This window comes from Calonectris borealis, chromosome 1 (genome assembly GCF_964195595.1).
Source record: "Calonectris borealis chromosome 1, bCalBor7.hap1.2, whole genome shotgun sequence".
NCBI classification, from domain to species: domain Eukaryota; kingdom Metazoa; phylum Chordata; class Aves; order Procellariiformes; family Procellariidae; genus Calonectris; species Calonectris borealis.
In genome coordinates, this window is record NC_134312.1 from 66,026,070 (window position 1) to 66,053,554 (window position 27,485).

Sequence of the window (27,485 nt, forward strand, 5' to 3'; positions counted from 1 at the left end):
ATGGCAATGATGAAGGAGATTCTCCGATCCAGAAATCTCTTGCTCGTTGTTCTCATTCCACTTCTGCTGCTTCCTCTGCCACTCTTATACCCCAGCAGCGTAAGTACATTTTCATTTTCTTTTTAACAAAGCCTCTGAGTGCAGTAGGTAGTCATGCTGGACAAGTCTGCAGTGTGCAAAAAGAAAGGCAAAGACCTAAATAAACATTGCTGTTGGAAAAATCAAGGATTCAAATTTAAAGGGCTGGGAAGGTCACAGAGAAGTCATCACAGTAAGAACCAGAGCTACCTCGAGTCATGTCACAAGCAGAGCTGAAGAACCTAGTGAAGCTAGTAAAGCACTATTTTAAAGCAGAAATACTGTATCTCTTCTTTTTCTACAATAATATGTGTGCGGAAGGGGGAACAGAATAAACATATCCAATAAAGTTCCTTTAAAAGGAATACTTTTAGTGTCTTTAGTTTTTAATAAGTATGCATGGAGGGACTTTCAATTAAGTGTGGGTTTATATGACAGCAATTCAAGTGAGGCAGGAGCTAAGACTCAGTGACAGACATGTAGGACCATATATGGCATCCCTTATCCTAAAGCAGGTGTAGGCACCTCTACTGAAACATTGCAGCTCTGGCAGTGGCTAATAAATGATGGCTCAGAGACATACTCAACAATACAAAGGAGGGAATAATCTGTGCTTAACATGCAGACCAGGGAATGGGAGTGAATGCAGCTGCGTTCCTGACACTCTTTTGGAGCTACTGAGTAGCCTTGGCCTTGTGGTTAACTCTTCTCTGTGCATGTCTCTGCAGTTGTAAACCATAAAAAATCAATGTTTTCCTACCTTATAGATATGGTGATGTTTAGCATACCAAAATTTGCAATGTATTAAAAATTCTGCAGCTGGTGCTTCCGTAGTGCTAGGCATAAATCTGGGCAAATAGTGCAGCAATTTCCATTCCTTCCTCTGCCCTGCTAAAGATTAATTCTTCCTTCTAGTATCAGAGGATTTATGAATACTACTACTTTATCAAATAGAAATGCAAAGGATTAGAAATGGTATAGCAGTTTTCAAAAATAAAACTGTAGTATTTTGTTTGGAAAGAAAAACAGGATTCATAGAAAGGAAATGTTCCTACACCACTGAAGTGTATGTTGCACTTTGAATGAGTTTTCCTGCTCTGAACTTCAATGTATATCTCGGCTGCCCTCTTACAGTAGTTTTCCATCTCTTCTCTCGAGAGAGAGGGAATGAAGGAGCACAATCATGCTCCCTCAGAGAACAGCAGGGCTCACCATTTCACAGAGGCTTGTTTTAAAAAAGGGTTTAATCTCCCCCAATGTCACTGGAAGGGCGACACAAGAACAGATACTCTCTGACATGCCCATATGGCACTGTAACTGCAGCATGCTCTGTTTCCCTTGAGAACCTCTCCTAGGAAACATGAGATTCACTGCACCAAAATTTGTCACTCATATTTGCTCCCTACCAGATTCAGAGGCACAGGATGCAATAAGGAAACTCTTTAATAACCAAGGGAATTATAATAGCATCATATGGGTGCTGAAACAGAAGTTCACTGACAATATTGCTGCAAGAATTGGTATTATACAGTGCAAGCTCCTCTGTGCTATTACTCTGCACCTCATGGTGTTGCTTTACTGCAAAGTGATATGAAAAGCCATCAGATGATGTTTTACACCCACCTTATTTATACATGAATGACCACAGATGGTGAAGTATAGCCGTGAATCTGACCCAGAGTTGGAAAAATGTTTATAATGCTTTTAAGAAAACATCTACACCAAATAAACTCCGTTGACAATACACCATTCAAGTGGTTTAGTGTAGTACTTACTTTGTTACAATCCATTGACTATGATTACTTCTTAAACCTGAAGATTAAATTTGTCATCTGCTGACTTACTTGTATTTTCATTTATCAGACAATTATATGAGTTTTCTGTCTTTCTTATAGAGATCAGAATTACCAGGTGGTTTATATTTGCATTTCTGCAGGGAATCAGCTTGCAGCTTCTTTGATGATATCAGCACAACTCTGGAAATGTCAAAGGAGCATTACATGTGTAGTGGCAAGAGTGATCAAAGGGAGCACGAGGACTCAGAACTGTTTGTAGATACGGCTTATGGGAATAATGTCCACAGCTTCTTTTCTATTATTTTGTGACAAGAAATAGTTGGGTAAAAAATAAACCTGAGAAAATTTGCTTGAATTCTTCTTCCCTTTCCAAAATTTATACCTGAACTATGACTTGTACAGCGGGTTTTGGACACACATAAGTGCTTTTCAGGTCATGACACACACAGAAAAAAACATTGTGTGCTTTACAAACTGTGGGTCTTTTTTTCATTCTGTCCTTATTTCCTTCATTGTTAACAGTGACATGGGAGTATTTTTGCCTCTTTTTTTTCATCTTTATCCACTTTTTTTCATAAAGCCACCAGTGATACCATAAAGCAAGCCACATGAATTCAGTCAGTTGTGGGCAGGGTCTCCTATGACCACTGATCCTGTGGCCACACTGAACCCAATCAAGGACACATGAATGGCTCCTCAAAAGTCAGCAAGAGTTGGTGTAAGCTGTGAGACCTGCAGCATCAGGTGATGTTGACACCTTGACATGCAAAATCAGCAGAATGGACCGTAAAGCACAGAACATGCTCTGAACAGCCACGGAAGGCACACTTTCATTCAGCTTTATTTTTATTTACACAGGCTGAAGGGACGGAATTATAGTGTGATCCCATCAGCTCAAAGATAGTAGTCCAGAGGCTAGACTACCTCTTCTTTGCACAGCTTAACCACACGCCTGCATGCAAGATATGCAATGAACATCCTTAAGTGGGCAAATCTCCAACACAGAGTTTATTCTTCTTTTTAATCACTCTGAGATCCTCAGATGTTTTAGTTACAAAAGTTTTATGCATGAACCTTATTGTGGAATTTTTAGCCATGGCGTCCTTTCAGTTCCTCTTTTCTTTTCCCCTAAGGGACTGACTAAAGATAGGTGGCAGTCTCTCCAACCATCACATTTTCTTATTCCCTGCAGTGGGAATATTCTTATCCCCTCCTGAGGTGGGCTTAACAGCAATTTTCAGCTGTACAACAAGAAGTGAGAAGGGTGAAACAGTTAAAATCATAGAGCCACTACTTCAGTCCAGTACTTAGTAGCTCTGGTAACAATTAATTAAATATATAAATTCAGTTCAATTAAATAGAAGAGATTAACATGGCTTCTCTTGGAAATGAGCTGATTTAAAGCACTGAGAAAATAAACAGAGAAAGTTGCTAGACAAGTTGATTAAGTTTTTAGTGGAGATTATCAGACTTGGCTTTCCTAGTATTTGCTACCCAGTTTTATACCATTTAAAAATGTGCTTTATTTTAGTTTTGTTTGTAAACTGATTACATCCTAGTGTATAGGAAACGCAAAGATCAGTGCCCATCCCAGCTAGGTTTTGATAGAGTTTGTCCTATACCGTTTCCACTATCAGTCTACTTTATTGCTATACACAGAGGAGCGATAGAAAATAACAAACTATGCTTAAAGAAAATAAAGAAGAGTATATTTTTGGAGTGAGAAAATAGTTTGGAATCAGGTTAGGATGACATTAATTTTATGAATTTTGGCAAAACATATCTCTCGGATCTTACATCTGAACTGCTTTAAAATAAAAATGAATGTTTTTTCATTAAAAGGCATTTTTCTCCTCAGACAACTGCCGGATGTCATACAGAGTCCATGCAAACATAGTAGGTTTTTAGCAGAAACTAATGAGTTAAAAATAAAAAATGTGTCAAATAGTAACTAGGTCACAAAAATGTCCCTATGCTCTGCTCTCTATGGAATATTAACCATGAAGTATAATGTAGCTAAAGGTGACTGAGCAGCAAGTTGGCTAATGTTTATGAGCCAATCCATCAGCTCTGTGACTCTCATCTAAAATAGTTTTGTCTTCCTAGTAGAAATTACTAAAAATCTCTAATATCTGCCATCTGACTTTTTAAATTATTTCCATTTTTAAGTCCAAAATTATTTTTTTCATTTTTTACTGATCACTTGAAGTTGTTACAAACTGAACACCAGTCTTTGGAGTTTCAAACAGTATAGCAATTCCATTTTATAAAATGCATGCTCCATAATCCCTGAATATTGAAAAAAACCCCTCTGATCTCATCCACTCTGAGCCAACCTTCTCTATCCTCTCTTATCATTTTTTTCTTGGTAGCAATGAAGCTACAGCTGCAATACAATCTTTTATTGTAATATTTTGCTGAAGGACCTGATCATAGTGAAACCTGTATTAGAGAGCTTAAAACCTAAAACACTCTTCTATAATAGTTAAGGAAGAGAAACAAATATGCATGTTTCTATGTGGTTCAGAAGTTCAAATGTGCTTGTCCATCCATAAAGGAACAATCCAGAGCAAAATTTTTCCAATAGCCTTTCAGATACTCTTTATAGTCTCTAAAGTAATTGGAGTGTATCTGATTCAAAGATATTATTTTTCCTGATAACCTTGTTTCAGATATTATGGTGGCCCTGCTCACTTGAATCAGAATTTTTAATGTTACACTTTTCTGAAATAGGAGTCAGAACAAGGTCTGGTAGCTAATTTAAACCCAAGATTCTGAGTAGGCTTGGCTGCACTTTTTAAGCAATAAAGGAAATGACACATAGCAATCTATTTTAACTTTTTCTCTGGGCTGTGTTCTGCCTGTTATTACTATAAGCTGTACTAAAAAAAGAGGAACAGCTGAATGTGGCTCTTTGTTAGGGGTAACATAAAAAGGACATGTATAAACATGAATTTAAATACAAGCTATTGATTCATTCCAGTGAATCCATATCCCTGTATAGTCTTACTTTAGACTTTACCATCACAAAACTGATGGAGTGTCATACACGCTCATTGATTTGCACAAGGATCTGTGCGAATTGCTTGTGTGACTTCTTGAAAGCTGCTTAATTTGGAAATCATCCAGTCAGGAACAAAAGTAATGAAATTATATTTTAACACACTAAATAACATTTGTGAACAGTGAATTTTCTAAATAATAGCCACTGTGAGCTGTGAATCCATACGGCTTGATAAGCTCATACAGAACATCCAGTGAGCAATGAAGAACAGGTAGATTTATGGCTGATGTAAATCAGTGCAGACCTACTAGCTTCCATAAAACTTCCAAAATGGTCACAAAAGCAGATAGCACCTTTCTCCATCATACAACAGCTCTTCGTGAATGCTCAGCACGACGTTGTTGTGGCTTTCTTTACCAGAACCTTGGACAGCAGCAAATTTGTTTGATTAACTCTGTTACCCATTGCCTCTAAGCCCTTCGTGTCTGTGGTCTTCTCCCAAAGGTCTGTAGAAATCACCTGAGAAAATAAAATCAACTGACAAAAAATATAGGTTTGCACACTGTTTAAAAAAAGCAGTCTTTCAGAGCATTTCCCAAAAGAGCCACAATGTGGTTTTATCCATGCTATGGCAAATGTGAACGTTCTCATCTGATCCTGAAAACTACAGGTTCCTGTTCTTGTCCAATATTGGAGAGATAGCTGTGTAGAAATACCAGCTCCACCGGCCCAATCTGAGGAGTCATGGTTGAACGTTTGGTAAATATTGGACTATGAAATTCAGACAAATCTGTAAATGCACTTGGAACCATTATTTTGCTGATAAATACATTTATCCCAATGTCTTGTCCCAGCTTATGTGCAAAACCTTTCATTAGCATCATCTTCTGGAACTGGCATTTTCGATGGTAGCCTAGATTCAGACCCAAACAGCTGTGCCTTCGGAGGTCCTTATGGAGTCCTTGTTGAGTCTGATGAGTCCTATGAACATGTTCACAAAGGCTTCCACAGCAGGTGGTGTGGCAGCAACATGTAACCTCCATGCTTTCTCCCTACAGGAAGCCTCATGTGCCTACGTGCTGATCGTGACGGCTGTATACTGGGTCTCTGAAGCAGTACCTCTTGGTGCAGCAGCCTTAGTTCCTGCTTTCCTATACCCGCTTTTTGGAGTCATGAAGTCCAGTGAGGTCAGACCAGTGTGCATTTTTTTATCATTTAATCTTCTTACTCTCAGTTAATCATTTGAATAAAACTAATCTTAGTGGACTAGCAAGACTAAGAGGTGTGGGAGGAAGAAGTGTACATCTTGTAATGTATAACTTGGGCCAACCAGCTCTTTCTTCTACCGAAAATAGATATAGGAATGGCTATATTAGCCAAGAGGTGTCCGTTCTGTCAGCTACTGCATCACCAACAATTCCCAAAACCTATTGCAACAAAGGATCCCACCATTCCCCTCCTCCAAAACCATGTAAACAGCAGTTATGGGATAAACTGTAAAGTTTCCTTCCAATTATATTTACTATTATATTTATTATAGATGATGTTTATCATCTAAAATAAATATATCTATACAGTTACCATTTACTGTATAAGACTAGATAATTTTGTTATCCAGGTGAATGTCTAGTCCTTTTTCCAAGCTGTAACCTTAGTGCTGCCTTGTAGCCATGAGTTCTAGGGTAAAGGAGTAGCTGTACAAAAAAGTCTCTTTGACCAGTTCTGAATTTGCTTACTTGAGTTTTTAGTGAATGTTGTTTTCTTTCATCATATGCCAAGAATTTATTTTATTTCATCTCCAGCTTCTTTTTTCCTGCTTTTTTCTCTCTTTTTTTGGGGGGTGAGAGGGCATCACACTTGATTTATAAGGACTAGAAATACAGATAAGAACACAGAAGAATATATAGCAACCATAAAATTGTTGAATTTCTAACACAATCTGGCACTGGGCATGTCCATAAATGGATGGAGTCAAGCATGAACCAAGACTTTTATGACCTGCCTTATTCCTCCCAATGGTGTAACAACTGTGTAATATAATCAGGTACATTTCCATACCAACACAGTTAAATATTTTCACGATTTTTTTTCCTAACATAAAGATAGAGTAGTTACGCATTTTCATTACAAAATTCTGCAGCATATTGGAGAAGGAAAATTTAAGGGCAGACTGACAGAAATTCAATGTAATATCAAATTAAATGACGGTGGGATTACTGCAGAGGAAGTATTATTTGCTTTAGGAAAAGAAATAAACCCCTGTATTGTAAAATAAACAACTCTGATGATGCTGCAGTATTTCCAGTCTGCTGTTCTGGAGTGCCATAGAAACCCACGGCTCTTACCTAGCAGTTTAAGCTACAAATAACTCACAGGGGCTTAAGAACATGAGCCAGTGTGTCGTATATGTGTACGTGTGTATTTATAAGAATATTAGTATTCACTTGTTTCTCCAAAATGACTGTGAAAGGAATAAAGGAAAACAACAGATTCTTTGTGCTGCTGGCTTGATGGATTCCTTTCATTCAGTTCAAGATCTTTTTTAACAAGGTAGCAGGAAAATAAAGAAAGTTAATGAGAAAGAAACCAGTGGAAGAAAGCCAAAAAAGTGATATTTAAAAGTTCTGGCACACAACTATGATGGCCAAGTCTATTTAGGTCACCATGGGGATTTGTTAAATAAATATAATTAAATACTTAGCTTGCTGCAGCTTTCACAAAATAACATTAGTGTCATTCTTGCACTTTTATGAAGGAGTGTCAGTATAACTGAGGACAATGGAAAAAATACTGCTTCTACTGATTTTAATTGTTTTAAAATGCTGGCACCTACATTTAGTTAGAGGAATAGTTTTAAACTGAATAAACTATGTTTTTGGAAAATTATTCCAGCAACAGCTTGGGAAGGATTGCATCAGAATGAAATGAAACATTTAGCTAGACTCCAAGCATCTGTTTATAAATTTTATTTTCTCCCATTGTGTTTGCTTTCACACAAAAGAGAGAGAGTGTGTGTGTGTGAATGTTTTGGTTTGCTTCATTTGTTATTTTTGCAGTCACTTCACAGAACATCTCATACCTTAGCAAGCCACACATTCAAGAATGCTGCTTTGGAGGATCATGCGTGATCTCTGAATTTTTTCCTGAGCCAGCTGATGATTTTTGCTCATCCCCTTTAAATTAAAATTCTCTTTTTTGAAACTCTGCCCTGTTTTCTTGATACAATGGAGATGGATTTCCATTGTGAAAAGTCCTGGCACAGGGTTTGTGGATCATCACAGCAATATCCCAACCTTTCTTTATTGCATGTAAAGAGTATGTCCCAAAGGACTTTCCTGAAGCTGTAGTTTCTAGGGGTGCCATATTTTGCCCAACAATTGAACAAGACATAAGAAATACAAACAAGGTAGACAACGACTTCTCCAGAATGAAAAAGCAGATGAAGCACATGAATTAGCTGCCTTCAGTGCAGAGGTTTGTGACTGTTTCAGTCTGGGCCTAGCTGAGTACAATTAACTGCAGGCAGTGAACATCCTGCTCAAAGAAGTAAAATTTCTCTTGATCTCTTCAGAGCTGAGAAACCTACTAACAAGTGGGTATAGAGACTTGTTATTTGTAAACACAACATGAAAGAGTTTAAAGAGAACATTTTGACTTATGAATTCTTCTTTTTCTCCAGCTCCCCGTCATTCGTTCTCTAAGGGGAAAAAATCCACAATACCATACTTCTTCTCATTCAGCATGTAGAGTAGCTCTCTGTGTAGGGTAGCTACTGCTTTTTTAACTGACTATTTCCCCCTTGCCCTTAATGTAGGTGGCTGCTGAATATTTCAAGAACACAACTTTGCTCCTCATGGGTGTGATTTGTGTGGCAGCTTCTGTAGAAAAGTGGAATCTCCACAAGCGAATTGCCCTGCGTATGGTCATGATGGCTGGAGCAAAGCCAGGCATGTGAGTGAACCTTTGACTTCAGGGTAGTCTGAGGCTGACAGCAGCAGCCTGAAAGAGCAAATAACAACTCTGACTTTCCCATCCATGGGCAAAAGCTAGCTTGGTTTGGGGCTCTTTTTCCTACCCACCTTTCCTTTCAGAGTTTGAAAGCTTACAAATTTTCTCATCCTCTTTCGCCACCTCCTACACCTTGGCTTGTTGTCCCTTTGCTTTCTATTTTTTACTCATACTGATTTTAGTCTCTCTGTTCCTTCTTTGCCTGTTGTTTAGCAAACACAAAAGGATGCTTAAATCCTGGATATGCTGAAAATCACTGTTTCTTATGTCACATGCTGATTTCCATGTGGGGCAGCAAACGGCTTCCAATGATACACTGTCTTATGACAGTTCTCAGCACAAGGCAGTATTTTATCTGCGCACAGCATGGTATTTTGGCACCCACAAAAAGAAAAAGACCCCGTGTAGTTCTCAGTTGACTAATGAAAATGTTAGGCAAGGAGGCCTTTAATATTTCTGAAAGTGCCTCAAGAAGGTTTCCCTGTGTTGTACTCCAGGTTGCTTCTTTGCTTTATGTGTTGCACCACGGTGCTCTCCATGTGGCTTTCCAACACATCCACCACAGCTATGGTGATGCCAATCGTGGAGGCAGTGCTCCAGGAGCTAGTGAATGCTGAGGAGGAGCACGAGGTCATCAGTACTGCAGGCAGCACCATTATTGAAGAAAACGAGCCAATAGGTATTTGTCAATATTGGCCATTCTTTTCTCATTTGTTTGTCAGTGACCAGACTTGTTGATACACATTATTCAAATTCTATCGAAGTCAGAGCTGTCTGACTTGTACTGCCAAAGTCATTGGTCCATACTCTTTCTTTTTGTACTCTGATATTTCATTCAAGTTGTGATGGGAGAACTGGAGTTGGGAAACTATTTATGTTGAATTAGGGCATGTGCTGGAGTTTTTGTGTCATAAACTCTTAGGTCATAGGATTTTACAGGGTTGGAAGGAAACCTCTGAGAAGAAAGTCAAAGAAACGTAGAAGAGGCCCAAAAATGTGCTCTGTGACAATCCCACGCTTGCCCGTTCTACCCCTGCCCTTCCAGGCTGCCCAGGTCAGAGCAGGTGCCACAAAAAAATATTTGTGAGAGCTCTAAGTTAGTTTTGCTCATTCCTTCCCAGAAATAAAAGGTTTAGGAAGAAAAGAATCTCTCTTTTCTTTCAATTCACAGATTCCAGACTGAAAAAGATGTCGTCTAACCTTGCCTATTATACGTAGGTATGATAGTCTTTTAATTGCCAGAGGCACATGATCAGGACAATATGACATAATAAAATGCTGCATAAGCGTCACAGAATACCTGAAAGGGTTCAGAGAAGCTTTTGTTTGCAGTGGCTTCTCCATGTTCAGCGGTGTGGCCCAGGGGCTCAGCTCAGTTCTTACCCCATGGGCTGCTTTCTCTTCCTTCATTGCAGGTCTCAACGAAAAGCATGGCCAACCTTCACTGGAGCTTATCTTCATCAATGAGGAGTAAGAATGAACCCTGTACATCACGACTGGAGATTTGAGCCCTACACAGGTTGCAATGAGATGAACCTAGGAGTAGAGGCAGGAAGGGCAAGCAGAAGCTTACAAGGGAATGTTTTAGACATGTCTGACAAGGAATGCTTATATGAGAAACAGAATTAATGTAATGGTCTGGATCTCACTAAAGCTTCCCAGGATTCATTTCTTTTTTAACACTATGGCCATTTTAGAAAGAAGGAAAATGTTTCTCAGGGTTTGAAAAATCTTCTTTTGAAGGCTGTGTTTGTGCTGTGTAAGAGAGTGCTGTCCACAGATTTTTATTTCTGTTCCCCTGAAGGAACAGTGATGGAGAGGATCCGAGCACAGTATGGAGTGCCCACAGGACGTATCCAGAGGGAAAACACTTACAGAGGATTCCTAAGGAAAGCCTGAACTGTCAAGAGCATTCAAGAGAGAGATGAGAGGCAGGGGGAGATGGGGTGATACCCACAAAAAACACCTCTCCTCCCCCCAAAAACCTGTAAAATATTTCTTTTAATATAGACAAAGTTCTTCAGAAGTTTGAAACACTAACAATTTCAACTAGGTAAAATCATTTGGGGTAAAATCCAGTAAGGTGAAAAGGGCAAATCAAAGGACTAATTTCTTTGATAAATTACCGAATTAACCAGCATTTTAAGATACTCAGAAGAATATACAAAGTCATTGTCCTAAAACTATGTAATAGGCTAAATCCTGAGGAGTGTGTTCTTACAAGGTGGGAGAATAAATTGCACAATCCCTTCTTGAGCAACTTCTATTTTGTTCAAAATTGTTCAAAATAAGAGAAACAAGTTCTTGTTACACCTTTAAAAATTTACTTTAAAACAAACATAATCATTCAAACAGCACATGTTGATGACTTTAAGTTAACTTGCAAGGTTTAAATAGTCTTCGCATTAGTCTGGAGACTAATGGGTTCTCCAATATTCCCTCTGTCATAATCTCTTTTTATCCCAGCCATATTTTCTGTGCAGTATAGAATCAAATTTTCAGTCTGGCGTTGTGCCATTAGTCCCTTTAAGCCCTACGGAAGAGTATGTGTGGGTTATTTCATAACAGAACTATTATTAAAATAGTATTACTTGAAAAAGAGCTTGAAATTTGATGGGAAAAGAAAAGTAGCACATCTTCTGGAATTAAATCTGTTTTCAATGTCAAAGTAAAAGTTCAGTGGATTGTTTGCATGGTCCACATGCCACACAGGACAGATTTTAGTGAAAGCTTTAAAGCAGTACAGGTAGGTGCTCAGAAACAGCATTGGAAACATTGGTGGAGGAAGAACTTGAGTAGAATAAGACAGTGGTAGCGCTGGATTGCCTCGTGATTCACTCCACTGTGAATGGAGTCCATTCCTAGAACAGGGTATATACTACCAAGAACACATATTTTTTCTTTCACGGAGGTGGAACCCCATTGCTACACAGGTATAGATGTGAAACATAATGATGACTCTTATGTATCTGGCCAAGGTACTACGGAAGAGGTATTAATAAATGGTATTCTTCACTATTTCAGTAGGCACTAGTTCTCCCGCACATGTTGCCCCTCCTACCCATGATGTGTGCTTTTTGAGGGAGCTGGGTGAACAGGCATTTTTAAAGTATATTTTCCTTTCTTTGTTTTTAGTGCTACTACTACTGACTTCAGCTCCTTGATGCACTCAAAGGTATTGTCATAGGTAGTATCTCCTGAGCTACACTGTTTTCTAATGCAGGAACCATCAGAGCAGAGTCCACACAGCTCTGCAACAAACTGCTGTTTCCTTTATTTCAAACAAGTAGTGGTTGCTGGCAGAGAATACATATTGCAGAATGTCCTGCTTTGTATTTAACCTGTCAGCCCAAATTAAGTTGGGGAACATTAGCTCTGTAGTGTTTGTTGTACTTATTGCTAGAGATCCTGAGATCCAGTCAGCAAACTAACAATTACATACGGTTTCTAGCAAGTTCAGATATGATCTTTTATTGTCTAGGTATTGCCAGCTTCGGCAGCTGAGACACCTCAGTTACTAGAACAGCCTGCACTATCATAAAGTCATAGCCTCTAGCAAGGGATCTGTTAGATTCTCCTGTATGGCAGAGGGAGAAGGCCTGAACTTATTATAATCTGACTTTTAATATCACTTTAAAATAAAATCAGGTTGTTGGGTTTTTTAAAATCTTTTTTTTTTCCCAGTATAAAGTTTACAGCTGAAATTTTAGTGGGTTTGTTGTTTTTTTTTTTTTTTTTCAAAAGTCCACTACCCATGATCTTTACAAAGCACCATCAATTCTAATCTAAGTGCCCCTTAGGAACATTTAGGAACAGAAGAAAGGCTAATCCAAAGGCATTTGCCCCCCTACAGAGTATGAATGGTGTGCACATGATAGCCAACCCTATTGGAACGATGAATTCTAAGAGCAATGGGCAGCACCTACCTCAGGTAAGGAGATGTTAGACCTGGGGGGTGAGGGAAGAGATAGACGTGAACATCACCTGCTCCCCACTGTTTCATACTTGTTCCTTGTAAGCTGTTACATGGAATTGTTCTCCATCATCTTACAGCAGTTGTGGCTTGGCCCTTTGCTAGTTCTTACTCCCATTTAGATGCCCCCAGGACAGGTATTTTCAGAAGACCCTCCCGCAATGGCTAGTACAATTCATTTAGCTTTACATTCAGTAATGTGATCACAAGTTTCCCTTCTTATTTGGCTGTTCTACCCACTTTATTTTTGCAAAGCCTCCCTGGAAAATAGCCCAACTCAAAAATAACAATTCCTGACACACAATATCCTACTCAGAACTAAACCAGCAGCAGGCATGGACCATTTAACTGTTCAGCCAGTTCATTAGGTGGTCTTAGTACCCACCTCCTTTTTGTCTTGCCAAATATCCGCCCTCAAAATCCTCCATTACATCAGTCCATTCCAGTATTTCTACTTCTCTCAAGTGTATTCAAGAAATGATTGCTGTTTGGACTACAATTACATAGTATCTTAATGGCATAAGTTGATGTCCAGGATAGATTAGGCTAAAATCAACACATGAATTTGCATTCACAGTTCAAAAGAATCTGAGTGTGTTTCCAAAAAAGGCTAATGCTCTGCTCCTGATACTTAATTTCCTCTTATATCCATTTCCCATACACATTCAGTGGTTATTTTGTAAGAAATATACTCACTTCACTTTTAACCTACAGGGATTTTCGCCAGGGTACCCTCACAATGATGATGAACCTATAGCATGGCTGGTTTTACTACATAAACCCAAATCCAGATTAATAAATTTAACAAATCTATCATCTGAACCACTTGCTGCTTTTTTCCTGATCCTAAATTACAGCCTTGTGTTGCATGCAAAGTGCCTTGAAGTACTGTACCTTTTTTTCCAGTACAAGAACTTGATTTACCAACATGGAGACTTTCCTGTCACTGCTAAAAAAGCTTCTTTTAGAGCAATATTTTCCTACAGCTTTTTCTTCCGTATTCCCATTGCCCAGCCTTTTTCATGCCGTTTCTGAGACCCCTAGCACTCCATTCCTAATTAGAGGCCCTGAGCCTGTATAAGTGCAAAAAGTCCACCAAGCATTTGTCTGGTGGCTGCTCATAAGCCTCAAGGATTATGGATTCCTGCTGCTGCAGTGCTGGCATCCCACCCTTGCAGCCCACAAGGACTTTTGGTATCCCGCTGAGATTCCAGTCAGAACTGGAGCTGGCCCAAACCATAGCCAGAAGTCTGATTACCGTTCATCCTGCATTTCTGCCACAGATCAGGCAATTTCAGGTCCCCCAGTTCTGATCCCAGCTAATCCCCGAGAAGAAAACCTGCCCCCTCTTATGCAAATCTGTTGTTTTTCTGGGACCAGTATCACAATGGCATTAGAGCAAGTTGGGCTGCTGTTCTGATCACCTGCTTTCTTTGGTGAATGTATCCCCTCACAGGCTCAGATACTGGTCCTTCCTCCTAAGCCCTCAGAACTGGGCCTGAGCACTAAGTACCGGTATCAGACCAGACATGACCGCATGGTCTGTAAATGCCTCTCACTGAGTATCTCCTACGCGGCAACCATTGGAGGACTGACAACCATCATAGGGACGTCCACTAGCCTCATATTCTTAGAGCACTTCAACAAGTAAGTGATATTGTGGTTGTGTGAGAATGGCAGTTGGGTCATTATCATCTTTGTGGCTTTCCCCATGGGTTATTTACTACCTCAAGGCACCCTTGTAAGAAAGTCTCTCTGAAGGCAATTTTGTTTCCATTAGTAATGATTAATGGTTGAAAGGGGGACCTTAAGTTAATACATATCCATGTCTTTCTCCCATGCAAAATAAAAATTCCTAAGCATGTGGTAACATTTAAGTTTCTTCAGCAACTTCTTTTGATTTTACAAACCGATTATCATGAAGGCAGCAGGCACCCTGGAAAAGTAAACACTAACGCCATGAAGATATAGCAAAAAAGACAAAGAGAAATACTCACAAAAGAAGAAATGTCATAAAATCAGCTTCAAGTTGTTCTATGGGTTCTTAGAAAGTAAGTTCTTATGGTGAACCTAGAGGCATCACTAGTGGTACTTGGGCTGCTCAACATGTAGTGCAAAAATAAATAAACTTAGAAATGTGGCCTTACACCTTTGCTTCAGAGAAGATGGGAAGCAGCTCTCTGATCAGGTAAGTATTTAATTTATCATATATGCCTAGGGCTCTCAAAGACATGAATGTTACCTCTGTTAGAAGATAGATATGCGTCCAAGCTCGAACCTGATTCTGATCATCTACTGCTGCCACTGTTGCCATGGTATCCTTCACGTCTCTCTCTCTGAAACGGTGGTAGCAAAGAAAAATAATTTCGGAAGACATCCTTAACCCAAGGATTTGGATTTTACAGAATTTCCAAGGATCTTGCTGCTATGACAGTTCCACCAAATGCACATATCGGACATCTTTGTCAGAGTCCAGCAGACTATAGTCATTATTTGTGTGGTCCATGATAAAACATACAAGAAGATTCTGGGTGAAATCATTCTTAGGTCTTCCAACACTAAACAGAGCTCTAACAAAACCAGAGGGGTTTGTTAGGGCCAGAATTTCACTCCTGGTAACTCTAAGGGTTTTTGAAGCTGGCTAGACAATCCAGACCATCTGATCTTAAAGGTGTGAAGTGCTATATGTCTCATCTGTTGGTCAGGCATGGTCAATGATTGACATTCTTTGGCAAATGGTTTCACTATGCACATGTAATGCAGCTGTTGCAAATACATATCGATGCAATTTTTCTATCGTGTCATGACAAATATATATACATATATATGTGTGTGAATCTATGCATACTGGAGGTGCCTGTGTTTTCACTGTTCTAACTTCTTGAGCCTCCTTTTTTTCCTTTACAGCCACTACCCAAATGCTGAAGTGGTGAATTTTGGAACCTGGTTTTTGTTCAGTTTCCCCATCTCCCTCATCATGTTGGTCCTGACTTGGTTCTGGATGCATTGGCTGTTCTTGGGTTGCAAGTGAGTGCAGGTTATTCAAGATGCATGGATTACAAAAGCAGGGCATCTGTGACTCCTCTAAAACATGTCTCATAAAGATGTTTCCAGTTGCAAATGACAAAAACTAAGGCACAACTTCCTTCTTCTTGCCAGAACAACTACTGGAGGAAATCTTATTGCTTAGCTGTGCTGCATAGACAGCAGTGTACAGTATTGCTGCTTGAGAGTGAAGTGCCTAGGTGTTGCTAATGGAAATCCTTACGATGCGTTCAACTGAATTTTTGACTCTCATGACCATGAGGATCCCGTTGTGGACCAAAAATCTTGTTAAAAGTGCTTTTGGAAAAGTACAGCTTAAAAGATGAATAGAAAAGTAACTGCAAGTAAACAAGTCACTTTTCAGATCTGCCACCAGCTCAATGAAATTAATGTAAGATCAGTTAAAATTAAAGGTAAACAGACTCCATATATATTTCTCTTTAAAGTGGAAAGGACTCACAGCCTAAGAGACGAATACATTTCGATAGCAGTAAGTCCCTTAGCCCCAAACTAAGAACAAGGCTCAGTCTCCTAGTCCATTTGTATCACGTATTCTCTTTGTAGAGGCACTCAGCAAAGTTAATGAAAATGGACTAAATGTGTGCATTTAGAGTGGATTAGTTAATCTGCATTAAATTATGGTGCAGACACATTTACTCAGAATTAAAGTGGCCTTAATTTGATTTAGTTTACTCTTAAAAGTAAGCTGAACTGACATGACTAATTTATTTCATCTAAGACAATGAATAAAATGATAATGAATTCTGCTTGCTGCTGACCTTGACTAGATTTGAAGAAGTAATTTAGAGGTGAATAGCTCCATGTCCTTCTCTCAGTCAGTCTCATGAACTTGTAGTTCCAAATTAAAAGACTAAAGTAAGTCCTATTTTTTTTCAATATTGAGAGGAAACAGGCCCTAACATGACCCTCAATTACTTACTTTTTTTAAAAAAATAAATATAATTGAAATTCCACATTGCATCCAAGACCTCATGCTGATTAATGTTGTTCTAAATAATACCAGAGGCTGAAGCATTATTGACTTTTTGAGAAGTACTGGTTGATTCCAAGCCTCCTTAATCTCTGACTCCTATTCACTGCAGTTCATTAAAGAACATATTATGTTAGGAGCTTGGCTACAATACTCTGCTTTCACATCCTCATAAGCCTAGAAACACTTGTGACATGTTGAAACAGCTGCCTATTGCCTGTGCATAAATGTTTTCTGAATTCCCGTAATGTTCATGTTCTTCTCCTAGGAAGCCCAGTGTCATCAATCTATTCTTACTTGGCCCAGTTGGAACAACATGTCAGACTTGCTTTTTAGGCTCTAGACTAGGTCAAAGGGGAAGGCAAATGGGCCCACCAAAAGATTTTTGCCATTACCAGAGCTAAGGGTAGAATCGTTACTATAGGACTGGCCATTAAAAAACATATAGCTCTTCTCTTCCAGCAGCTGCATTAGTGCTGGTGGATTTTACTGGAGACTTACAGCAAGGTTTGCAAGGAAATTTAAACACTTATAGGTGCAGGGCAGTGCTAAGTGCGTTAAAAACAAGTGTCACATAGGTACCCATTTACAAGTGAAATGAAAAGCCTTTTTAAGATTTTTTGTTAACCAGACAGGGCCTGCCTGCATCTGGAGCTATGCAAATTCCTTTGAGAATCTGGCCATAACCAGATACATGGCGGGAGGTCATAGTCCATGGTTTGGCCAGTGCTATGGCATGGACCTCATGTAGTAGTAGGGTACCAAATGAGATATTAAAATAGCAGGAATTACAAAAGCAGGCCATTGTGCTCCCATGGTACTTCAATCACTGAAGTCCCTGCTGCTGCAGCCTATTTTAGACTGGCTTAGCTGCAGAGGTTTCTCAACCCACCCCCCACACCTCTGTGTGACAGAGGGTACAGCTAGAGCGGAAAAGCAGAGATCTGTGGCTCAAAGCACAGCAAAGTAATGCTACTGGAAAGAAGAAAAGGAAAAGGTTAAAGTGAGCTTGCAAGTATCTTAATTTCACTTCAGAATGTCCAGGCTTTGTTTATAGTATGAGGGCAATCTGAATAAGCTAAGGACTTCACCTAATTCTCATACAAATGTATAGCAAGTTTAAATATATTCAGCTATGAAATGTGCTTGTGCTTGTGTGTCCCTGGCAGAAGTACAGGCATTTTTCACTAGGACAAAACACTAGGCTGATTGCCTTGGCCTCTGTGACAGAGGCAATTTGGTGCTACACTGATTGTGCCTGGTTTAGAAACAGCTAGTATTGATAGAAGCAGACAGGTTGTGAAAGGTATTGGGATCCTCAGCACAGCTTTCCCCCTTTACTTACAGTGAATCCTGAATAGTCAAGTCAAACATGGGCTCAAAAGCCACACCGGACCCCATATGTGTTGGATACCCCTGATCCGACTAGAAAGCATACTGTTCCCCCATTAAAAAATCTTTTGATAGCTGGCCTCTGTCACAGTCTTTCCATGTGATGGTAGAAATTAGCCATAACCTTCGGAGGTTTCTGGCACAAGCAAAATCTGGCCACTGCCAGCTCTTTGAGGAAGCCCACACAAAGGGAGCCCAGCCACAGCTCGGGATGGCTCAGTGATACCAGCCAGTATTAGTCTGAGCACTCTGGGGACCTTCCTACTAAGTCTAGGATTGATTCTCAGAAGATCTGGAAACTAGACCACACAAAGATCACATGCAATAATTTCCCTTCCCATTGCCATCAGGCCTTGCCCCAGTCACGTCTTCTCCCAACAGCTTCTGGCAACTGGAATTTTCAGTTTGCCTTGTTGCTGTTATTTTTTGTGACTTTTTTTTTTCACTCGATGCCCTTGTCTAATTTTACTGTGCTATCTACCTCAGTTTTAAAGAGACCTGTTCTGTGAGCAAGAAGAAGAAGACCAAACGGGAAGAAATGTCAGAGAGAAGAATTCAAGAAGAATATAAGAAACTGGGAAATGTTAGGTAAAACAGACCTGCCTTCCTCAGGAATTTGCCTCTCTAGGCAGGACCATCCTTTCATATTGCCCTCCATGTTGCCTTTGGCTCATGTGGATTATTCTTAAGCTGTCAGCTCTTTCTCCTCCTTTCCAGGGTAGGAGTAGGTCTAAATGCAAAAATGAACTAAAATCAAACACTCTGTTACAAGCATGCATTTATTTACTCATTTATTTATTTCTGAAGAAAAATGAAAGAAAAGGAAAGATTCAGGTTTATGCTAGGGTCCAAAGGTCATCTGAGTCACGGTTTGTCTCTACCTTTGAACTCAATCATTAAAGGCCCCCTCTTCCCCATTCAGGCACATACTTATTTTGGTGGATAGAAGTTCACTGTTAGCAAAAGCTTTGCAGCAATCTCCCACGCCATGAGATGTCCAGCCCGCCCAGTTGCCCATAATCTTTATTCACGGTGGCAAGAAATGTCTCTTGAAAAGATTATTTTGCAAGATTTTCATTTTTCAGAAGGGATGATACCTCATAAAATCCATTCTTCCCAAAACATTTTTGTGTTCTTCACAGAAATGTTGACACATCAACTTGCTGAATACGATCAACTCTGAATCTAGACTGTTGTTCAGACTGTGCCTAAATATGAAACCATACTTAATTTAAATCTATCCTAAATTAAAACTCAGTATCCTCAAGTCACCTCATATTTATTCTATGTGTTTAAAATATCTGTGCTACTTTACATTGTCATTTGCTCTTATGCTTTCTACATTTTTAAAAAATGCAGTAGAAAGTGTTTACAGTGGAATGGTAACATGAGCTTTAGCTTGCTAACACATTTAATCAGATAATAATGCAAATAAAAAACGAGCATTTATAAATATTTTCCTTCAGGTCTTGCCCATGAATGATTGAATTGCAAATACAGATGGATATTTTTAGCCTATTTTTTACTGAGTTTAGAAGGTTCTCAGCTGGGATCCAAATGTAGAATTCTTTAATTCAAACTAATCTTCCTTTCTATTTTCCATATGTTTTTTATCCTTTTTTTGGAACCAATTTCTAGTTTCTTACTTCTTCTGGAATTTGCTCTCGGGTTTTCAGACAAACCTTGAATTTAATTTCTAGCTTTTTTTTTTTTTTGCCTTTATTTCTAGCTATCCTGAGATGGTGACTGGATTTTTCTTCATTCTGATGACCTTGCTTTGGTTTACTCGTGAGCCTGGCTTTGTACCAGGATGGTCATCTTTTTTTGAGAAGTAAGTGAAACTCCCTAAGCAACTGCAAAGGAATATGGCCTTGCCCCTTCTGACTTTCTGCAATAATTTTTGGCCTTAAAACATTATCAGCCAGTTTTAACACGGTGGTAAAAAATGAAGTCTTTATTCAAAAATGTTTTTTAAACTACATCTGTTCACATGGCAGCAAATTGTACTCTTTCTCAGTAAGCAGAGTGAATTAAGTAGAGAAAGTAAAATAAACATATGTCAAATGTAAAAAAATAGAAGGGTCAGATTCTGAAGTTAAAACATTTTAGTGCATTCACAGAGAAGCTGTCACTGGAATAGATTGCAACTATAATTCAAACTTTTTTTTTTCAATTTTATTTTGAAATAATAATTTTTGACAAAAAGTGTATTTTTTTGAAGATAAATTTTATCAAGAAAATGTCCATTTCAATTAAATATTACACAGAATGGTGACCGAAGCAAATATTGTTTCTTTTATTTTAAATAATGTTGAAACAAATTATATTAAAGTAACTATAACACAATGCGTATCAAAGAATAAGTGATTTGAGCTTAAATTTTCTTTACGTTTCTACTGCATAAAATTATTTTAATTTTTCATCCTAATTTTGACACAAAACCAATTTCTAATATTGGGATTTCCTGAGGATTTCTGGAGTTTGGCATTCCTCAAAATACTTTTTCAGAATGAGTTTTAAATATTTAATTTAAAATCATCTACAGTTCATTCCTAAAGGATCACTTGGGTTTGGCTTTTCCCCAGAATGTGTTTACTGTTTCTTGCTGCTAGTAAACATACTATTTTTCTGTACCTCCAAGTTAATAGATTTGTAAACCAAAAGGGATTTCTTTTTTTCACTAGGGTGTTAAAAAATGTTGAGCAGTGATTGAAGTTGGCTACAAGAGTCAGTTTAATAAATGGGAAAAAATCCAATTTATATCCTTGATATGCAGACATATTTTTCTAGTGGGCTGCTAGTAAGACTTCAGATGTGAAAATACAACTTCACCTGCAACAATTTGCTTGGAGCCATGTACCCTGTTTGGAAATGTTTCTGTTAGTGTGTTTTTATGATAACCCCACTGTTTCTTTCCTAGGAAAGGTTACCGGACTGATGCCACTGTCTCTGTATTTCTTGGTTTTCTCCTTTTCCTGATTCCAGCAAAAAAGCCATGTTTTGGAAAAAAGGAAAAAGGTGAGGAGGATGCAGAAAGAAAGAGATCTGGCACATTTTCCAGTGCCTTTAATGACATTTTTCTGTTCTCTGTAAAACGTTCCAGGAAGAGATTTTTATTGTGGAAGGTCAGTTCAGTTTCTCCTCTGATACCAGCCCTTCATACATCAACCCCCTTTTTTTTTGTTGCTTTAATTCTTATTGTCTTGTCCAGCAGATTACAAACAGATCTTGTATCTGAGGCCACCACCTCTTCTGTGTTAACAGAATTATCAAAATTTAGGACTGAGTTTTAGGAAAGGTTCAGATGGAGTTCCATGTAGAGAATTATAATGCAGATGTTTGCAAAATCGGCTGAAGATAAGCTCTAGTAAACTATTTGGTCATCACTTATACAGCAGAAATCATTGATAATGTCATAAAATAAACATAAAAGAGGTCAGCAAATGTCAAACAAAGTTCCAATTTTGCGCAATGCGTCTTACAGTCTTCTTGATAATAACAATGATTGTTATTTCACATTCACATTTGGGTAGCATTCAGTGGTATTGATCAGTTTGCTGTGCCAGGCTTTCAGCAGTCCTGTATGAAAATAGAATTGCCTGCAGAGATCACAAATGTATATAGATACTTTTTTTTTTAATATATTGACATACATTATGCAGCATTTAGGAAAAATGACACACTTTAGCTCCTACTTCAAGAAAAGACTCAGGCATCTAAAAAAATAATGTCCTCAGATAAAACCTAGGGGCATAAATGCACTGTATCAAGCTTCCTGGCCTACTGGAGAGAGAAAATGCCCTTCTTTGAGAAAATAATTCCATTGTAACTCCATCATTGTAGTCTACAGATAATTTGCACACGTGTATTCACAACAGAGCACACAGTCCCTCAAAAAGCTATAGAATGAAACACAGGGGTTTATAACTGTTCACATGAACAGAGCAGCCAAGGGGAAGTCAGGACATTTGGAATGAATATGCTGCATTTTCTAAGACCGGGCTAACCAGAGAAATAGGCTATGTGCTGCTTCTTCATGTCTCTCACAGATAGTTCTCAAAATAACTCCCATGGATATTACATTATTCCTACTAGCGTGAAAAATGTGAAGATCTTTGCAAAAAGGCCAATATAATACTGGTCACACACTTGCTTTATTTTGATATAGGAGATGGTGAAAAGTCAACAGACATTAACACACTGGATCCCATCATTACCTGGAAGGACTTCCAGAAGACCATGCCCTGGGAGATTGTAGTGTTGGTTGGAGGAGGTTATGCCTTAGCAGCTGGATGCAAGGTACTAATTTAGATTTTTATCCTCCTTCCTAAAAAAATTATAAACCTGGACTTTTATCCCTTTGTATGCCCCCAGTTTGGATTTACAATGTGGATACTTTCAAGTTTGTACATAACCTAGTCCCTACTCCCTGCAGTCAATGGACAGCTACCTAGCTAACAAAAAGATGGTTGGGGCTCAAGTCAGTTGTGTAAGCATCTGCCATTTCAGATGCTTTAGAATACCTAGATATTCCTGCAAGGCTGGCAGACATGACACAGGATCTGAGGGAGACCTCATGTTTTCTCAACTAGCAGATAACCAGAGAGAGGGGGAACATCTCAGCTGCCACTGGATCAGGCAACTGAATCAAGCTCCTAGCACTGACTGGACAAATCACACTCTAGGCTCTACTGACTATATCTAAACCCAGTATAATTCATGAATACACATCTATCTCTCCTATAGACTTGTACATGTAGACAACTAAATTTGTGTATTTTAATCTCAAAATGAATTTTACCCAGACTGTGCAATCCTTCATCACCAATTTGCAATACTCCAGTTCGCATGCTGAAGAAAGAGGGAAGATCAGCCTTGGTGCCTTTTTAATGTTATTAACTGCCAAATGTATCTCTCTGTTACTATGGACAACTATTTATTAGGCACTGCAGTGAAATCCAGTTTGCTGAACAAAAGGAAATGAAGAAAGCATTGACCTAAACTTTGCTTATTTGCTGGTGGGATTCTCTGACGCAAACTGCCCCAAAGAGAAGAATCTGTTCTACACACATACTAAGTATTTAGTAGTTCTTACGCTTCTGTCCTTTCCCCAGACCTCTGGCCTCTCTACATGGATTGGACGCCAAATGCTCTCCCTGAGCAGCCTTCCCTACTGGGCTGTAACTCTGCTGGCTTGCATTTTGGTGTCCCTGGTAACAGAGTTTGTTAGTAATCCAGCAACCATAACCATCTTTCTGCCTATTTTATGCAGCATGGTGAGTAAAATCAATGACATTTTTAGTCTATTTTTTCCTGACAGGCTCATGGGAATGTTTCAGGACATCAGGATATTGGCACTCTGTTCACGTGAAATCCAGCCTCGGTTCCCAAGCTACTGTTCTGCGGTCTTGGGCTCAGGAAAAATAATAAACTCAGGCAGCCAAAAGCATATTTTAGCACCAAGAAATTTATTCAATACCTCTCAGACAAAGTGAAAACATAGCTGAAAACATAGCTTCTCTACTGAGGGATGCATAGTCTAAGTACAAGAAAAGGTGACGATACAATCAATAAGATAGGTGAAGTCCACATAAAGCTTGATACTCTTATCAGTGTTATTTTAAATGTGTTGTTTATTAGTTAGTAGTCACCCACTCACCACTTGTAAGAAAAAACTGTAGTAGTGAATTTTATATCAGATTTAAATGTGTTAAAGAGGGTGATCCGGTAAGCATACTATCATCGAAGATGGAAAGCAGAGATATTTGTAAGGGACAGAAAAGAATCAGGAGACTGGTGACAAAAGCAGAGGAAAGAGTTACAAATTTCTTTCTATATTGGAATAGCAGTTACAGAAAACTGTCTTATTTCTTTTCTTTTATGTAATCTGAAGCAGAATGCAGGTCGTGTTTCCCTATTATAACAGTTTTATGGGATTGTCCCAAAGTACATTATGTGAACACCTCTGAGGTAATATGAAGATATTGTCAGACGAAAATAAGAAATTATGTTTGCATGGCTTATGAGTTCAAATTTACCTCTGTTCCATGCAGAAAGAGAGTCTGCTAAAGAGAAATTTAGAGCAGCAATCTACTTTTAGTAGTCTGAACCGCCATCTTAAGGCAGTCTCTCTTTTTTGACTGTAAAAGTAACCTGGAGACACTTCCCTCTCCAAACTGAAGTTAGCCTTGTGAATACCCTTCCCTTTCCCTCTGACATAAAACTAAGCCATAGCAATGTAAACGAAAATGCAAAATATCACCACCACCAAAGGCTGCAGTGGAAGAACAATTCTTTAGACTGCTGTAAAGAATATTCCAACATTACTGCCTTTCCGCCATACAAGTTTGGACCATGAACATCTAGTTTTCTTAACCACCATTCAGGAGGACTTTACATAATGGTCTCAGTATCTTCAGCAACTGAAGGAAGTAAGTTCTTCATGCCAACCTGTTGTGAATTCTCTTGGATGAAGACTGAACTGGCAGTCAGTGTTAAGGTCTGGAAGACACAACACAGAATGACACGGAGAACAAGGGGGATGAAAGAGCAAAGAAGGCCTAGTAGTAGCAATCTCCACCCTCATCCAGTGCGAAATGGCTCAAGAGAAATCCCTGGAGCATGACCAGCTCCAAATTATAGCACTACCCTACTCTAAAAAACAAACTCTTGTCTTCTTCATGAAAAGCAGAGAGGGTCCTTTCACCCTAATTATGAGCAGTGGCTTTTACTGGTTAAGTGAAATTTCTCTCCTCCTCTCTCCTTCCAGTCAGAAGCCCTGCTTATCAACCCTTTATACACCCTGATTCCTGTCACCATGTGTATCTCATTTGCGGTGATGCTGCCAGTGGGTAATCCTCCAAATGCCATTGTCTTCAGTTATGGGCACTGCCAGATTAAAGATATGGTGAGTCTTGAGATTGGGTATATCCTCCCACACTTCATGCAAACTCAACACCTTGTCCTGATCACATCCAGCAGCCAATAATAATAATGATAATACTGGTGCTAATATAAAGTCATATTGATCTGCACTGCTGCTCTGTGACTGAGCTGTCAGGTTAAGAACATCTACACATCTGCTGCGTAGGATACGCACAATTCTCATCTTTATTTTTTCATTAATGTAATGGTCTAAAGAGGTATCAAAGAACAGGAGTACACAATTCTTTGCATTGACCTGTTAAAACAAGCACAGGAGAGCATGAGAAATTAGATTTATTGCATAGCTCCACAGTAAATCATGTAGTTATCAGCCTGCTATGTGTGGTATAACACCCCATTATGATTATCTGATTGAGAAGTTCAAGTAACAAACTGAGCAGTTTTCCAATGAGCTGCATCAACCTCTATCACTCCTGAATACTCCCACAATGTACACTCTGATACATAATACTCACTGTGCTATTTTTGGCTCTAGAAATCAGTATACATAATTTATCACATTATATATAAGTCAGTATACATAATATATACACCCTACTGCCTTCTTTTTTCCATGTTAACTGTTTTTGATCAAGTTGTCATTGATCATGCTCTGATGCATTTTGCTTTTGTAGGTGAAAGCTGGCCTGGGTGTAAATCTGATTGGCCTGGCTGTTGTCATGGTGGCAATCAACACTTGGGGAATTAGACTTTTCCAGCTGAATACTTTTCCAGAATGGGCAGCAGTCAGCAACGTCACTAGCCAAACATAATCTCCAATGGAAAAAAAAAAAAAGAAAAAAGTGCAAGACCAAAGCAAGTTGGGACAGAATATTAAACATACATTGCACATATTAAAGAAAGGAGAAAACTTGTGTATACATAGAACCAGGATCCATAGCAAACAATGAAGAAAATCCACAGGGAGGTCTTCTGCAAAAGCTTTTCAGTTCTGAAAATCAGCATGAGTTAAAAGGAGAGATTAGCTTTGCTCTATTGTTGCTTTCCCTGTGATACCATAACTCTGAAAAAAACCTCTCCTCCAAATTCTCTGCCTATGGCTTTTTCATGCCCTAGAACAATTATGTAGGACTCGTAAAACAGGGGATATAGGACTCCAATGACAGAAGACAAGTATATATCACTGGTGTATACAGTAGTAGGATATTCAATCCTACCATTGACTCCTACGGTGAATGAAGGGTGAGTCTTATTCCCAAACCTAGAGTTTTATAAGCCTACTTCTTTTAAAGGCAAATTATTATTCTTCTTTTGAGGTCAGTCATCACTGTGCTGGAAAAAACACTTTCCCAGCTAATGCATATGGCCTGGAAAGACATACAGCTACCAACTACCAGCTACACCACTTCAAAGGGATAACAGAAACCACCAAACAGACAGGAAGGAGAAGTCTCCTGGGATGGAGAATGTTTTTTTTTTTCCACAGCACTAGTATAAAGTTTCCAATATTGCTGTACTTGCAATCTCTGTTTTGAAGGAAGAGCTTCAGAAACAGATAAAAAGTTTTGGTCAATACCTTCTTTCCTTATCATTGTACTGCAGTGGGAGCTTTTTCAGCAGGGGAAGCTGTGACCAGCAAAACCTTACCAGGCCAACAGACCCATTGCTCTCCTCTCTCTTTGGCTGCTGTTTAGACAGTTACGCAGTTATAATTCCTGTGACAGAGAAAGTTCAATCACGTCCAAGATGGCACTCGGTGCTGCTCCATCAGTAAGAAGGGAGAGGGCTGAAGTGGAGTGGTGCTGGTGTATCTCCTCATCATGCGCATTCACTTGAACATCACACCCACCTGCTCTCTAGCAGCCCAGAGAACAGGAACTCCAAATGTAGGAAACTGTAACATAGAGCATCTAACTACCAAACAAAAAAGGCCAATCTCTTTACCATCTGCAAAGTGAATGCCCTGCTTTTCTGACTGGATCCCTGTGATACTCAGTAAACCTTCTCTTGTATTATGTCCTGTTTTTAATCATTTCTTTAATGTCAATGCATTTAAGCTGTATATTAGGATGACTGGATCTCATGTAATCGCACTCTTTTTATATATATACTTTAATGAATTTTTATGCTTTCCGCTTACAAGCTAGGGTCTCTAGATGTTAGTGTGAATGCCTATTCTGCAAAAATAAAATGTCAATAAAATAAATAATTCACTACTGCATATTCTGGTGCTCTGTGAGAATATAAATAGGATATATTTCACCTTATAACCCACCAAGCCCTTAGGGAAGTAGTGTTGAGACAGCAGGAGGT

The 27,485-nt window shown here is 38.9% G+C and overlaps 1 protein-coding gene across 1 annotated transcript; it reads left to right on the plus strand.

The window, feature by feature from the left end:
• SLC13A4 (solute carrier family 13 member 4) lies at window positions 1–27,392 on the plus strand. Its single transcript, XM_075162916.1, has 16 exons — window positions 1–99; window positions 5,937–6,065; window positions 8,693–8,829; window positions 9,384–9,565; window positions 10,302–10,356; window positions 12,022–12,061; window positions 12,740–12,817; window positions 14,316–14,506; window positions 15,767–15,886; window positions 18,774–18,875; window positions 20,017–20,118; window positions 21,208–21,316; window positions 22,470–22,586; window positions 23,402–23,563; window positions 25,057–25,194; window positions 25,847–27,392. The coding sequence occupies exons 1-16, from the start codon at window positions 1–3 to the stop codon at window positions 25,982–25,984; spliced, it is 1,899 nt and encodes a 632-aa protein (XP_075019017.1). The 3' UTR covers window positions 25,985–27,392.
• Window positions 27,393–27,485: the final 93 nt, after the last annotated feature.

Excerpts from the sequence above, each read along its gene's own strand:
- SLC13A4 (XM_075162916.1), top strand. The coding sequence starts at position 1 with ATGGCAATGATGAAGGAGATTCTCCGATCCAGAAATCTCTTGCTCGTT. Across the intron at positions 12,062-12,739 it reads GCTCCTTGATGCACTCAAAG|AGTATGAATGGTGTGCACAT; the intron begins GTATTGTCATAG and ends GCCCCCCTACAG. Across the intron at positions 20,119-21,207 it reads TGGTCATCTTTTTTTGAGAA|GAAAGGTTACCGGACTGATG; the intron begins GTAAGTGAAACT and ends TTTCTTTCCTAG.